We start from the raw sequence: 15,686 nt of genomic DNA on the forward strand, positions 1-15,686 counted from the left end.
TTCCCACTGAGCCATCTCCCTACCTTCTTAGGGTCACTAGTTGCAGCAGAAATGGGAAATCAGCGGATCCCATTGGCCACTGAGGGTCAGAGGCTGCACACAGGAAATTTCAGAGGGACTTATACTCTATGGGTGTAATACTCATGTTGACCACAAGAGATCACCCTGCAACCACATCCTGGGCAGGCACCCTAGGTTTGAGGCGATTAAGGAACCGATATTTTCAAAAATTTCAGGGACGTGATGATCTTGTCCTTGGTAAACTAAACAGTTTGTTCTAAACCTAAAGGATCTTTGAAAATTCTATGTGGGGAATTCCGTCTCTTCCGTATGAGAAGAAACACAGCCAAGAGGAAGCAATATTCAGAACATGACTTGTTAACCTTCTGGCTGGGCTACCACTATGGAGTTGATTAACCTCTCTGTGCCAGTTTCTTCACCTATGGGATGACCTCTCAGGGTCACTGTGAGATTTCAGTGGTGCTTACAACAGCACCTGGCACACAGCAAACCCCACGGGAGGAAAAAAAAAAGCTTGATAAATAAAATAGCAATAGTGATAATACTAATTTGCTCAAATGTTATTAATTTTTGTGTCAAATGAATAAAATCCAACAATGAAGAGGCACTCACAAGTCCCCAAACATGTTGAATATATTTAAGTCCTGCAGTCTTAATATCCTCCCGTGTATTATGCAGACAGCAGGAACAGAGATTTTGTTCATTTGAGACATGGTGTCTGTCTAGATCCAGCCGCGTAGCCAAGGAGGACCTTGGCTGCCTCTGCCTCCCAAATCCTGGGATTACAGGTCTGTACCACCTTGCCAGGCTTTCAGAGAGAGCTCATTCCTGTCTGGAAAGTAGGTATTTTCATTAAAAGCAAGTGAATGGAAATTTGGCCCTTTACCCTTGGTTGTGATGTGTGCAATATTTTGCATGAAGTCCTGTTGGACTTTGTTCTGACTGCAAACTACATGTCAGGGTCCTGGCTCATTTTATGTGACAGACGTCTCTCAGCCAGGGGACACACAGCCATGCCAAATGGCCATCACTCAGTATAGGAAGCAGGGGTCCCACTCCTCAGTGTCCTCCCCTGAAACCAACCCCCACAGAGGGCTGGCTTCTTGATCTGCCTCCATTTGGTCTTAATCTCCAGGCAGTGGGGTTGACATCTGGCTCCGAGGTTATCAGACAGTTTACATTTGTATCACAGGGAATCAAGTGGTGGGGTGCTCAACTGCAGCGCAGCCAAAGAAAATGAGCAGTGGTGAACCATTTCACCGCTTAGAGACTCAGCTACTGTTCCTATTCTTTCAGGGCATCTATCAGTCGCAGCCACAGGTACTCAAGACTTTGTAAAAGCAGAGTCGCGCGGCTGCTTTCTTAGGGTGCATGAGGTGGTAGCAGGCTGTGGAATGCTCTGGAAGCACCATTGTAGTTACTCCGTGCCCCAAGGTTCCTCCAGCACCTCTTATGGCTTGTATGCATCAGCCTGCCAGGCGCATCTTTAAATGCTTTTTCTTGGGGAGAGTTTCATCATAAAAGTGGACTTAGTAGGTCCACAAATGAGAGCACTCACTTTCGATCAGGCACTGGACTGAGTGGACTTAGTAGGTCAATCTATGTGAGCACTTACTTTCAATTGGGCACTGGACGGGGGTGTAGCTCAATGGCAGAGAGCTTGCCTACCACATGCCTGTCAGTTAACTCACAGCCGAGAACATAAGCAATACAAAAATAAACCTAACCCCAAACTCCCAAACCAGGCGCTCTGTTTTCACCCTAGGTCAGAGTGAATAAGCACTGAACCCCCAGCGTTGGGTCTTGGTTTGTCTGTGGGTGTGCATGCTTGTGCATGTGTGCGCGCGTGTGCTCATGCATATGCATGTGTTTTGCATGTGGAAGCAGAGATCAGCCTTAGGTGTCACTCCTCAGAAGCCATGTACCTTGCTTTTTTGAGACAGTGTCTTTCACTGGTTTGGAACTCACTGATTAAGCTAGGCTTGCTTGCTGGCCAGGTCCTCTCCTCCGCTCCCCCCAACCCCTAGTGCTGGGATTAAGAGCATCGGCCATCATATGTGCTTTTTCTACACGGCTTCCGGGGACTGAACTTGCAGTTTTGCTGGCTTTGCCTGCCAGCACGGTGGGAGGGCTCCCATGTTTTCCTTAGCTTATCTTTCAGAGCAGAAGGCAAGCTTGTGGCTTGGGTTTGCTGCGGCTCTGTCCCTATTCGGAACCCCATCTGTGTGTCTGCACACCTTCCACTCCCAGAGCAGACCCATAACCAGAATTCAAATGCCCACGGGGCTGCTAGGGCTGATTAGGCGCCTGCAGGCCTGCTGGGAAGCTTAGGTGTGACTGAGATGATAGGAAGATGGCCTTCACCAGTTCTCTCCCCCCCCACCCCCCAGCAAGTCAGACCTGACTGTAAGTTGTGAGCGGTGGACGAGGACCATGTAACAAACTCATTTCTAGATTGCATGGGATCCCCGGAGCCACGTTAGAGGACTTCCCCAGAAGTGGAGCTTTTCTGAGTGAAGGCTGACCGTCTCCTTCCACCTCTGACTTCCAGACACAGGCTTGGTGCAGCTTTCAGCCGCCGGGCACATTCTGTCTCTTTGCCTCTGTCTCTCCTTCTCACCCTCTCTCCTGCGTCCTGCAGCTGCTCCAGTTTTTTTTTTTTTCCCCCCTGCAGCTGAGCCGGCCTTCTTTCCTGATCTCTAATTGAAAAAGAATGGCTCGCTCTTCCTCCTCCCCACCTCCCTCCTCCCCACCTCCCTCCTCCCTGCAGCTGCCAGGCTTTCCCGCTTGCCACTCAAAGTTGTTTTTTTCCTCTTAAAATCTAATTAAGTACCAACCAGAGCCCCCTCCACCCCCCACTCAAGAAAAGAGGAAAAGAAAGAAAGTAGCAGAAGAAACTCCCTTGGGAGTGAACAAAGGACAAAGATGGTTCGTGCATGTAGGGCAAAGTTCAGTTCCTAGGTGGGGAGCCTGAGGCAGAAGGTTCTGGTACATGATCTGACCAGGAAGAGGGAACACCTGTGGCTTGGGGAGGGGGGTGTTTCCACTAGGGTGCACACATTTGTGTTCCGGTGTAGGGCTGCACTGCAGCTGACTGTTGCTCCAAATCCTTCCTTACTGTCAAAAGGGAAAGTAGGAATGCAGGAATGGTTTGCATCCCTCCGGGGGCAGCCAAGGCTCTGCCATCGCTCCTGTCTCCCCCATGCCCTGCAAGTGCACAGCCAAGAATAATCTCGCCTTCCAGAAAGCTCTCACCACGGATGTCCGGCTTGCTGCGAAAAGCCTTCCCTTTTTGTTTCCTGTTTCCTGTCTCGGCTGTCCAGTGAAATGCCCCCCACCTGTAGATCAGTATTTCACCCCGGCAAGGGGGCGGGAACGTGGCTCTGAGGACAGGGCAGGGGTGGAGCCTTTAAATGCCGGCACGCTGGCTCTGCTGAGGTTTAGGTTTTGCATAAAGATTTTTATTTCTTCTTTAACAAAATTCACCGTCATCATGGGTCACAGACCCATCATTAGCAGGTCTTGGGGCCGGGGGAGGGACGTTCTTCTGGAAACATCCAAAGACTTGCTCTGTCTTGAAAAGCAAGGCTAACTAACCAAGAGAAGACAAGAGTCCACATTTTCCGTTTTTCATTGAGAAAGTGTCAATGAATTTGGCTTTTCCTAAGCAGCCCAGGGAACTCCACCTGCATGGGGCTGGGCTCCTCAGCCTGCTTTGGTCTTGCAGCCTTGGTCTAGCTGTCCCAGGGGCTGGCTTAGGGGGCTGGAGGCATATGCCTGCTGTTTAAGATCATTCTCTGTGCACACTCCAAATGCAGGGTGGAGGGAATGCTTCACAGAGATTATTGCCCTGGGGACCGCCTCCATCGTCCTTGAAATGATGCAAACTTTCCTCAGGACCCCCCCTCCTAGCAGACAAAGTCAAGGAGAAGTTCACCGAGAGAATTTGCTGGGAGTGGGGACCGTCTCTCCGGTTTGCCCAGGCTAGCCTTTAGACATAAGAGTCCTCCTTGCTCAGCCTTCCAAGTAGCTGGGATTCTAGGTTTTATGCATTTCTTTTAATTCGATTTTGAGGTAGGGCCTAAGGTGTCCCCAGCTGGTGACAGTGGTGAGTTCAAGGATAACCTTGGACTCCAAGTATGCACTATTTACTATGCATGGTTCATAAAGCCGGTCTTGATGCACACTCTTACGCATCCTCCCTACCTACCGAGCTATATCCTCACCGCTAAAGGGTTTCAAAAGTGAAGTATATGTGAAACTTCCACTTTAGTAGACTCACTGTCCCCTGCATTATTAAGGTTTAGGGATGTAGTAAGAGTGTAGCCACCGGATAGTGTGGGGTTTAGCAATACTGCCTATGACGTTGGCCCGGCCCTAACCTTTCTTTCCTAATTGAGATGGGGACTTTGGGACCACTAGGACTTAGCTAAGTAACGTTGTGTGAGGCCCTAAGCTTAAGGCAGGGAGGAGGGTTTCCTGTAATGGAATACTTTGAAAATGCCAGCAGAGTAGACTAGCTTCGGGGCCTGTCAATCATCCCTTCTGACCCAGACTGGCTGAGGGCGGGGTCTGGAAATGCTAGTACTTAAGCCTGCGCTAACCTGTACCGACCTTCCTGTGGGGGACAGGCCAGAGGATGGGGTGCGGGGGGTGTCATTTCCTGCAACTTGGTAAGTGAGCACTTTTCTAGCTATAAGTGGAAGTGGCGGGTGTGCGCTAAGACATCAAATGGATTATTATTTCCGACGTTTCCTTGGGATCTGAAACCAATGGGAATTAAGAAGTAATAAAACTGGCCGGGCAGTGGTGGCACACGACTTTAATCCCAGCACTTGGGAGGCAGAGGCAGAGAGGCAGAGAGGCAGAGAGGCAGAGAGGCAGAGAGGCAGAGAGGCAGAGAGGCAGAGAGTCAGAGAGGCAGAGGCAGGTGAATTTCTGAGTTTGAGGCCAGCCTGGTCTACAGAGTGAGTTCCAGGACAGCCAGGGTGAGAAATCCTGTCTCGAAAAACCAAAAAAAAAAGCAATAAAACTTTGAAAAGAGCAACAATTTAAGTTTCCATCACTTAAAATGTATTTTAGTAGGAAGAGGTATTAAGAATCTGAGAGACCTTGCAGAGGAACCACAGGGCAGACACCTGCAGTTCTCAATGCAGCCTCTGGGGGGCGCAAGACGCCGGCCCCTCGCCTAGTCTTTGGCGTTCGCAAACACGCAGCTTCCCCTTGCAGCAAAAACGTCCTTTAAGGAGTTCAAAAATTAACACCGAATGATCTATATTCACCACCCACCTGGAGAACGCCCCAGTAGAAAGGAGAAAATCCTCTCTCTCTGTGTGTGTGTGTGTGTGTGTGTGTGTGTGAGTGTGAGTTTTGCCTCAGTCTGGCAAGCTTCATGAACGCCCTTTGCCCTATCCAGTCTCCCAGACTTCACTCAAGAATCTCCAGAAGTCCCCTAGCATACTTTTCTGTGTTAGCACAGAGAGACGCAGACGCCCACAGTGTCGTGTTTTGTGGGCGAGCAGTCTGGAAGCCTGATGTGCAGGTCCCACGGGACAAACGATAAGTTCAGAAAGCTCTCAAGATCACTTTTAATTTTATTACGTTATCAGAAAAGAACCTCTTGAAGAAACAGTTTTAAGTAGTTGAAATATTTCAAAATCTCATCAGACAAACGGATTCTTGGTCCTGGGTGGCAGGCTCCTTTCGGTCTCCAGGCCTGGGGCGCCGGGTGCAGGCGCTACCCTGATTCTAAATGACGCGCATAATAGCACAGGGTTCTCGGTGCTTGGAGTGTCCCAGCTCAAAACCCCCTGAGAGGGCAACGCGAGGCAGTCAGTATTTGGTGGGTGGATGAGAAAATCTGGATTTTTCTAGGTCGGCCGGTAGGCGGCGCCCTGGGAAAAACAATGTGGAACAGCGTATGCCGAGTTCCGGGAGTCTGAACCCCGGAACCTCTGGGGTTTGGGGCGCAGTAGCCCTGTGTGTACAGCTCACTCTCGAGCTTAGCACGCGTGCATCAGAATCCCAGCAGTCAGAATAAGCCTAAGAGGTGCGCACCCAGTGGCGGGGGAGCGGCACGCGGCTCCGACCCCCACGCGCCGGGCAACCCCGCGACCCCCGCTCCCGACCGGACTCGGCCCACCCCACCGGCGGCAGGTGGACAGTGTTGCTATGAAAGAGAAAGCGTCGATTGTCCCCACCGCGAACTGCCACACGCCAGACCTCCTCTTTTGTGTGCCCCGTATAGAAATGCAAACGAGCCGCGTGTGCCGGCAGCAATCTGCTGGTCCCTGCTGCCCGCGTCCCACAGCGATCTGCTAGGGGTAGGGGTGGGGGATGGGAGGGCTTAGACCTTGCAGCCGCGGCGACCCCGAAAGGCTCAGTCCTGAGTCCCTAGTGGCAGCCTAGGCCTAAAGTCAGCTGCAGTTGCAAACCTTTGACTCTTAAGTTTCGGTTTCGATGTAACAGCCCTATAAACTTCAAACTGAAAAATAAGGAAAAATTAGAAAGGTCGCAAAAAAAAAAAAAAAAAAAAAAAAAAAAAAAAAAGAGGGGGCTTTTACATTCTTCAAGTGTGCATTCTACAAATTCCAGTATCGTATCAGCAAACAACGTGCTTTTTTTTTTAACTTTTTCCTTTTAAGGACTTACAAAAAAAGAAAGGCGAGATGAAATCTGCAGGCTCCAGTCTGCCTGGTAACACCCTGACAAAAGCGGCAGATTTGAGGCTGTGTCATCCCCCGCACCCCTCCCCACGTGGCCTTCTGGCACGAGCCGCAGGCCTGCCGCCTCATTTGCATCAGAAAGCGGGCGCTGGCCAATGGGAGCGCAGCCTCCCGCCAGCTGGCGGCGGCGCGCCGAGCCTGTCTATAAAAGGGCTCTCCCGGCCGAGTCTGGCGCACTCGCTGGTGGTGGGCGCGCATCGGACTCTGGGGATCTTTACCTGCGCTCGGGTTCCCTCCGCACTCTTTTGGATAACTTGCTGTTCGTGGATCGCACAATGACTCTGGAAGAAGTCCGTGGCCAGGATACAGTTCCGGAAAGCACAGCCAGGTAGGTTTTGGGGTGCCGAGAGTTGGGCTTGTCCGGTAGTGATCTTTCAGGGTTCTCTAGGGTAGAAGTTTGCAGGGTGGGAGCCGTGCACTGTCTGGCTGTGAGGTGCCGAGGCGCGGGACCAGAATTACTGCATTCGATTCGTGTCTAGAGCTAGAGTTTGGGGTGCCAGCACCTGATCGTAGTTGGGGAGCCTGGGATACGGGCGCCAGATCAGAAGTAGGGAACTGGGAGTGCAGGCGCCAGGTCGAGACTGGGTGATGGGAATGAGGGCGCCAGATCATGACTAGGGTGCCAGAGGTGTGGGCGCCAGGTCGGAACTGGGGATCCGGGTGTGTGGGCGCCAGGTCGGGACTGGGGATCCTGGTGTGTGGGCGCCAGGTTGGAGTTAGGAGGCAGGAATGCTGGCGCCAGGCAGGTCTAGGCTAAGGGGCCAGCTGGGACTTGGAGGTCAGGGCAGGGATCTCTCCGTCGCGTCCCCGTGCTGGTCCCCACTCACGGCGCTTGTTCTTTCACAGGATGCAGGGCGCCGGGAAAGCACTGCACGAACTTCTGCTGTCGGCGCAGCGCCAGGGCTGTCTGACCGCTGGCGTCTACGAGTCCGCCAAAGTCCTGAATGTGTGAGTGTAGAAAGGCCCCGCGTGCAGGGATTGGGGTTGGCGCGGCGGGGAGACCTGGGGGTGGCATCGACTCTGACCTTGTCCTTCCCATCTGCTCTGCAGGGACCCTGACAATGTGACCTTTTGCGTGCTGGCTGCCGATGAAGAAGATGAGGGCGACATAGCGCTGCAGATCCATTTCACGTTGATTCAGGCGTTCTGCTGCGAGAACGACATTGATATCGTGCGCGTGGGAGACGTGCAGAGGCTGGCGGCGATCGTGGGCGCCGACGAAGAGGGGGGCGCGCCGGGAGACCTGCATTGCATCCTCATTTCGGTGAGTGTCCCCCACTGTTTACCCACGCCAGTCCCCCAAACTGTCCTGGTCAACGACAAGAATGGCTGACCCATGCTTTTTTTTTTTTAAATTCAGAATCCTAATGAGGACACATGGAAGGACCCTGCCTTGGAGAAGCTCAGTTTGTTCTGCGAGGAGAGCCGCAGCTTCAACGACTGGGTGCCCAGCATCACCCTTCCCGAGTGACAGCCTGGCAGGGACCTTGGTCTGATCGACTTGGTGACACTCTAGCGCGCTGCTGGCTCTGGAGTGGCCCTCCGAGGGCGCTCGAGTGCGCATGGAGACTGGCAGGCGATGTTGCCTGGAGAGCGAGGAGCGCGGCCTCCCAAGAAGGGGGTCTGGCGGCAGCGGGGACACCTTGTTCCGAGCCCAGGACTCTGCCAGTGTCCGGAGAGGCTGCTAGCACAGGAAGGCCTAGGCGAGGACGTTGGCCCCAGGGCCGGGAAGAACCGACCAGCGAGGCAGGTGTGACTCAGCAAGCAGCCTTCCAGTGAAAGGAGGGGAAAGAAAGGCAGGCGACCGCCTGGACTTGGTACAGCGGCAGAAGCGGCCACTGCAGGAGCGAGCCGGACCTAGCCGACTGCACTGCTCTTTCAAAAAACGGATCCCGGGCAATGCTTTCATTTTCTAAAGGACGCTATCGTGGAAGCTTTGAATATCACAATAAACTTATTGAAACAAACTTAATGCCTTTTATTGAGGGTAGGGGATTCTTATGGGGAGGGGGCGGCGGTAAAGGATGTTTCACAGCACCTGTGACCACCTTTCTGTCGGGGCAAGAAACTGCAGCCTCCTGGGGCTGGCAGTGGGGGAGGGGTGCTGGCGAGTAGTAAACGGGAGAATTTGGGCCAGAGTACTGTTTGAGCCTTTCAGGAAGATTTCAAACTTGCAAGACAGGAGCATACTTGATAAGCCATCCGGGTGCAGGAGCTCCAGGCTTGCAATCCAATCCGATAACAGTGACTTCTGCCTCCAGTACCTCCCCTCCCCCGCTCCGCCCCCTCCCCCCACCTTTGCCTCGACAGCTGCTTATCTGAACAGCTTGCGGGAGGCCCAGTGCCTTCCAATACAATGAGCTTGCCTCTGCAGCTCTGCCCTTGGTGCGGTGGCTGGGGATGGGGGCGGGTTGCTCTAGCTTTCAGGAACTTTCTCCTTTTAATTGCTCTGACAAAGCTACGCTACTAAAGTATTAATATCAAATATGACACCAGCGAGTTGCGTTCTCAGTATGAATCATCATTTTGTCACAGCCGTGATGGAAGTTACAGTATCTTAGCAGAAGTTGGAAGGCACCGTCTATTATAAATAGGAGTGAGCCAGTCTGAGTGGGGTGGGCATCTGCTAGTTCCTATTCTCAGGGCTTCTGCCCACATCAGTGAGGGCTGCTGCTCTCCACAATTCCTTTTAAAGTCGGAGGACAAACGCACGGGAGCCAAGATTATCTTTTGAGAAGGATCTGGGGGGTGGGGGAAATGTCCCAGTGAGAGGACTTTTTCTGTAGCTTAGTGCTTCTGGCTTTCACTGCGCATTCCAGGCCGTGCTGACGGATGGGGGCGGGGGGGGGGGAACCCACGTGGGGCTTTCTTGCTGTCAGCTCTGCTGCCGGGCAGAGCTGGAGCCTTCGGGGAAGGGCGGGGTGGGGTGCTGTTTTTCTAAGAAGGCCATTGGGCTGATTTACCAGCAGCGCTTAGGGAGGCTGGTTTGCCGGTTGGATGCCACTTTAAAAAAAAACAAAACGCCACAGCACATTCTGGAAGCCTGTGCAGGGCAACAGGAAAAGTGCAGGAGCGCGTGGACGCTTCCTGTAAGGAAAGGGTGCCCTTTCTGCCCCACACCGACTCTGCTGAAAGAACGCAGCCACGGTGGTGCCCAAGGAGCAGCGCTGTTTCGCTTGGGCGTTAAATTTTTTCTTTAGGTGGAGGAGTCTTTCAGTGGGGAAGTAGACCAGCATGCTGAGAAAAATGACCTCTTGCCATAGTGTTCAGCAGAACACTGCAGGCTGGCAGACCCTTGTAGGCACCCTTGACTTGGCAGTCGGTAGGAAACTCGGCTTTCTCTGATTGGTCCTTACTTTGCGGCCACCTGTTAGAGTTTTAGGAGACAAGAATTATCAGGAGGGCGTGGGGGTGGGGAGTAGGAATCCAGGGTTGGACGTCTAGAGGCTGGGAAGGGATGGTTGTGGCCAGAATTTTGCTCAATTCATATATATGTGTGTGTGTGTGTGTGTGTGTGTGTGTACATATACATATATACATATATATATATATATACATATAAATGTTATTATCATTAACTAACCAAAAGGGCATAAAATAAATTATAAGGTGTGCAGTAATTTAGGCAGAGTCCTGGCCTCAAACTCAGCATATAGTTATGGATAACCTCGAACCTCTGTTCCGGCTGCCTTCAGCTCCGAAGTGCTGGAACTGCGAGTGTGGGCCACCACAGCCCATTTTGTGCAGGGTTGAGGATGAATCCCAGGCAAGCTCTCTACCAACATACACAACACCACATCCCTGTACTTCAAAGCATGGAGTTCGAAAACCTTGTATGCCATGCTTACAGTGACCATGGGTGAATATGCATGGGTAACCCTAGATACATGCTAAACATGACATACATGTCCAGGAGAGGAACGTGAGTGTTGAGCCCAATGCACTGCCTCTAGAAAGCACTGAGTGAGTGGTGATGACTTAAAGGCTAATGGCAAAAGAAGGCAAACACAAGAGCCACAGAACAAATGGGTGAGCGGTCTGCAGGCTGATTCTGGAGAGGCACCTGTTTTCATGGGAGACCTTTTTTTTTTTTTTTTTTTTTAACTTATAAAAGTTACAAATCCATTTGGAGGAAAGTTGCCCAATGCAAAAACTAACTAAGAGACATTGTAGCCCAGTGGGGACAGACCTGGGGTTTGCCTCTGGTTTACATCTTGCAGATGCACAAGCACACACTGTATCTGCTTTTGTCACTTCCCTTTTCAGTGGGCAGTCTCTTGCAGACCCCTTGGAGTGAGTGACTTCAAAGGCTACATACAACCGGTTCATTCCAGTCTATGATCCAGCTGATGAGTCTTTGCCAAACAAGACAGACACCTGGAGCTAGGGACATGTCCCAGTATTTAAAGTGTTGTAGACAAAGAATTCAAGCCCCACAACCCATGTTAACACACCTGAGCATGGTGCTATGGACTTATACCCCCAGCACTGAGTAGGCAGAGACAAGGAGGATCCCTGAGTCTGGTTGGCCGGCCAGCCAGCCTAACCTCTGATAAGATCCAGGTTAATAAAAGACCTGTCTCAAAAAAGAAAAGGTGGCTGGAGCTGGAAAGATGGCTTAGTGGTTAGCAGTACCCACCTAGGCACTCGGTTTACAATTGCCTGTAGCCCCAGCTTCCGGGATCTGAAGTTCTCCTCTGCAGGATTCTAAATGCCCAGTGTCTAAAACAAACCTGTAGCTCTGTTCCGGAGCAGTAAAAGTTAACCACGCTGGCCTTTTATTGTAAAAACCTGTCTTAACACTAGATGATTGCTGTAAAATTTGCCCTGGCATGCTTCCCAAATGCATGAGATGGATGCAGACCTAGTGACTGGGCTGTTGAGGTGGCAGAGCAGGCAGAGTGCTTGCCCCCAAGCCTGATGACCTGGTGACCTGGCTTTGATCCCCAGAACCCACATTGCAGGAGGAAAGAACAGACTTCTTTCTGTACATGCGCTGCCTCCCCATGGGCACGCACATAGAGATTGAGCTAATTAAAACTAAAACAGAACTGGGGGGTTCTGGGAGGGCCAGGCAGCCCTGTCCATGCAGAGTGCAGAGCTGTTGTCTACTCAGGGAGCCAGTGCCTCCTTCCAGGAAGATAAGAGGACAGAAGGATCTCTGCCATTTACTGTAATTCTAAAGGACTGACTTCTGGCATTAAGCGTTTCATTAAAAGGATTCACCCCAGTGGGAAAAAGCAAAAATTAAATTTTCCAGATGAAGAACAAACCAAACAAGGCTGGTAAGACAACTTAGAGAATAGACCTTTTTTTTTTTTTAATCTGTTTTTAAAGAAGATTTGGGGGGGGGGTGGTTACCATTGGTTTTCTAGGCTATCAGCTTCCTTGAAGTTTTCATTCTGGTATGTAGCTATTCTGACAAGATAGAAGATACTTTAAAGAGAGATTCTTGTAACATTAGACTGCTGAAACTCCAGGCCCTAAAGGATTAAAATTTCCACAAGAATTCCATGTTGGGGGAAGGGAAGGCCGAAGCCCTAATGCCAGAGGAGGAACTTGCCTCCTGGGAAGAGATTCCCAGAGTTCGGATAACTTATCAGACCACCTTGAAGGACAGACTGCAGCCTAGAGATGGCTCAGTGATAGGTGTGACCTCACCCAGGTCAGGCCAGGCCAAGCTTAGCCATGCATAGCTTACCTCTTGTCTTTATTAACGAAGCTAAACCTCATGTCAGGACCCCAAAGACAGGCGACAGGGATCGCTGGGTCTCTATTTTCCCCTCTCTCTGATGTGGCCATATTGAATACACCCCCCTTTTCTGCTTTTCATGACCACTTGTTGATTTACTTAGTGACCTCAAAATAGGTGGCTGTTTGCTTGGGGCTGCTGGGGGAGAGGGGCAGGTTCTAACTCCACCTACCAGCTCCAGTCCCAGGTTGCTTTGAATGGTCCCAAGGGAACTGTCCTTCCACAGGCCCCACGGGGGCTTTATGATTTGATTGGGGACAGTGAAAACACGGTTTCCAAGGGCAAGCCTCAGATGCACGTGGTTGGGAGAGCGGCCGAGCTGGCTGCAGGGACAATGGGGACTGTGGGGTGCTGGCAACCAACCCTATCAGGGCTTTGGTTTCTGACTATAGCAAATTTACATTTGGCCTTTGGAACTCTCCCTGCTTTTAAGTTGAATTGGAGCCTTTATTTCTTCTAAGACTTGCCAAATTATTTCACCTTTCTAGGTAAAAATAAATAAGTAAGTAAATAAAATAAAAATAAAAATAAAATAAAAGCTCTCCAGGAAAGGATGAAGGCTACCTGGTTGGGGGGCGGGGGGAATGGGAAGTCTAAGAGGAGGCTGGGTAGCCTAGGGCACTTGGCATCCGGCCAACCAAGGCAACCGAGTTTAAAATCAATTTTTTTTCCTTCTGTTTGCAGCATCTGGACTTTGATGAACGCCGGCTGGCTTTCTTTAGCTCAGTGTTGAGCATGGTGTCTCCTTCAGTCCTGTCAGGCTGGACCGTGCATACAGGGAGTGTCTGGGGCAGGCTCCAGTGTCCTCAGGCCCACCGGACCCTCACGGATCTCACCTTGAATGCATCATGTTGAAAGCAGTGCAAAAGGGGAGAGCACCGGGGAGACCTTTTCCCCTCACAGAGTGGCTAATCATGTGACATTCCTGCAGGTCACCGAAAAATTTGTCACCACTCACATTCCTGTCGCTTTAGTGTTTCGAGCGCGCCGTCTCCCATTTATCTCTGCTCTCTGATTTCTCTGTAGTCCAGCCCTTCCCAGAACGCGGCCGTGTGCTTTCCCAGGAGCTGATATTTATTACCCTTCTTCCAGATCCCTCTCCCTCCCTCCTTCTCTTTCCTCTATCTCAGCCCCTCCCCACCTCTACTGGGGTGTGTGTGTGTGTGTGTGTGTGTGTGTGTGTGTGTGTGTAGGCTCCCGAGAGGTGGATCCCCCTGCTGGGGTTGCTGCTGCTCTCTGAGCTGGGTCAGAATCTGGGGATCTCTCGGGCAGAGGCTGACAGTTCACCCCTGTCTGGAGCCCTTGGAGACCCCTTGCTCACGTTTACTCTTGCCTTGGTGTTCTCGAGCCAGCCGCCGCCGTCTCCTCTGACTCACCAGGGCTCTCCTTGTGCTGTGAGCCCTGCCCATATAGAGAGGTCCAGTCAGTGCTGGGACAGACAGTGACTCAGTCCCAGATCGTCTTGGCCAAAGGCCTCCTGCAGAGCTCCACACTTATCCTTTCTCCACGTCTCCCCTTGATTCACAATCTCCTTTGAGGGTTGGGCTCAATCCCTATGAGGGGGGCTCTGGGGACAGCAGTGTGGCTGTGGTGACATGGTGAGGAGGAGGTGGTCTTCTGTGGCTTTGTCTGTCTGCTTCCTTGTCTCCTGCAGCTGCCTGTCCCTGCCCTTCCTACTTCTTCCTTAATTGTCAAGATTGCAGCTCCCTCCCTACACTTAGGTTGCCTAGGTTACTAGGCAACAGGAAGTCTCCAGGTGAGAGCTTCTGTGTTCAGAGGAGGTGGGTCTGCTCTGAAGCCCTGGCTGAGGTGACTTCCAGGCCTTGGCCTAGGAGCAATGATAGAAACAGATCTCTCAGCACCCATGGCAGAGACAGTGGAGGCTTCCAGGCTATACAGCTGCCTGAGGCAGGCGGAGGGCTGAGGAGAGGAGCCAATGGAGGGCTGTGCCAGGGGAGGTGATGGAGTCTTTCAGCCCCAGCCTCTCAGTCAGCCTTGCAAGAGGCAGGAGGCAACAAGCACACAGAGGACCACGCTGGCCCGAAACAGTGCCAGGAGGTAAAAAATCAATATTGCAGTTGCCAAGTGAGTCTTAGAACTTTAGGGGAACAGAACACGGTGTAGCTGGGAGAACAGAGTGGGCTGCCTTCCTGGCCCTTTCCCACAAGGAACAGGCACTTCTGGACACCAGACTCAGTGTCTTAGGCTGACAACAGATCTTCCAGCAATACCCTTGTTTGTACCTGGCTTGCATTGCTAGGCTGGGAAGGCCACACGCAGGGTTCTCTCTACCAAGAAGCCCAAAGAAAGAGTCAACAAAAGCTGATTCAGAGATGAGTAGGTTTCGGGACAAATGTCACAAGCGAGGCCCTTGAAGTCCAGGAGTCTGTTTCTCCAAACCTGTCATTATCAGGACAGGTAATGATCTCTGAGCACGGATGAGAGGGCGGCTGGTCCCCTGTGCATCTGCTGCTGTCGGCTGGACCTGAAAGCCAGGTTAGACAGAAGACCCTGTCATCAGCACAGTAGCGTCCCAGGTGACACTCACCGGGAGGCAGAGCTCTGTCATGAGCCTGTGAGGAAAGCCAGCTCTGTGCATTCTTCCTCAGATGATTAAAGAGCTTTCCAGATGTGGCTAAGGTTACTGAGCAGTGTATCTGAAAGGAGAGAGATGCTCGGCTAGGAGATACGTATAGCCTCATGCACCCTAAAGAGCAGCGATGGGGAAGGGAGTTGGAGGCTGTGAGATGTATCTATCCATCACTGCTGGTTTGAAAGATGAAAGCAGCGAATGGGGTGGTTCTTAAAGGCAGGATGGGTGAACTCTGGCTGGCACCCCACAATGTGAAGAGGACCTAATTCCTACCCACACAGGGAACCCATGCCTGTCAACAATACAGCTGAGCTCGAACTCAAAACTCCCAGAATCTAGTATACAGCTTGGTCTTTCCTGGGACTCTGCATGGTACTTTCCCAGCCTGGAGTCTGACTCAGAGAGCTATAAGAAATGGCATGGGAACTGTTCAAAACTGAGTTTGTGGCAGTTCCTTTGGAGTAGTGTGTGTGTGTGTGTGTGTGTGTGTGTGTGTGTGTGTGTGTATACTTGAGTATAGTGCCTGCAGAGGCCAGAAGAGTGCTGTATTCCTTGGAGCTGGAGTTATAAGCAGTTGTAAAAGTCCCAATATGGG

The 15,686-nt window shown here is 51.6% G+C and overlaps 1 protein-coding gene across 1 annotated transcript; it reads left to right on the plus strand.

Moving 5' to 3' along the window:
- Positions 1 to 6,922: 6,922 nt before the first annotated feature.
- On the plus strand, positions 6,923 to 8,713 carry Gadd45g (growth arrest and DNA damage inducible gamma). Its single transcript, XM_021180580.1, has 4 exons — positions 6,923 to 7,074; positions 7,593 to 7,694; positions 7,797 to 8,010; positions 8,107 to 8,713. The coding sequence occupies exons 1-4, from the start codon at positions 7,022 to 7,024 to the stop codon at positions 8,215 to 8,217; spliced, it is 480 nt and encodes a 159-aa protein (XP_021036239.1). The 5' UTR covers positions 6,923 to 7,021; the 3' UTR covers positions 8,218 to 8,713.
- Positions 8,714 to 15,686: the final 6,973 nt, after the last annotated feature.

Source organism: Mus caroli, chromosome 13 (genome assembly GCF_900094665.2).
Source record: "Mus caroli chromosome 13, CAROLI_EIJ_v1.1, whole genome shotgun sequence".
NCBI lineage: Eukaryota > Metazoa > Chordata > Mammalia > Rodentia > Muridae > Mus > Mus caroli.

Excerpts from the sequence above, each read along its gene's own strand:
- Gadd45g (XM_021180580.1), top strand. The coding sequence starts at position 7,022 with ATGACTCTGGAAGAAGTCCGTGGCCAGGATACAGTTCCGGAAAGCACA. Across the intron at positions 7,075-7,592 it reads GTTCCGGAAAGCACAGCCAG|GATGCAGGGCGCCGGGAAAG; the intron begins GTAGGTTTTGGG and ends GTTCTTTCACAG. Across the intron at positions 8,011-8,106 it reads TGCATTGCATCCTCATTTCG|AATCCTAATGAGGACACATG; the intron begins GTGAGTGTCCCC and ends TTTTAAATTCAG.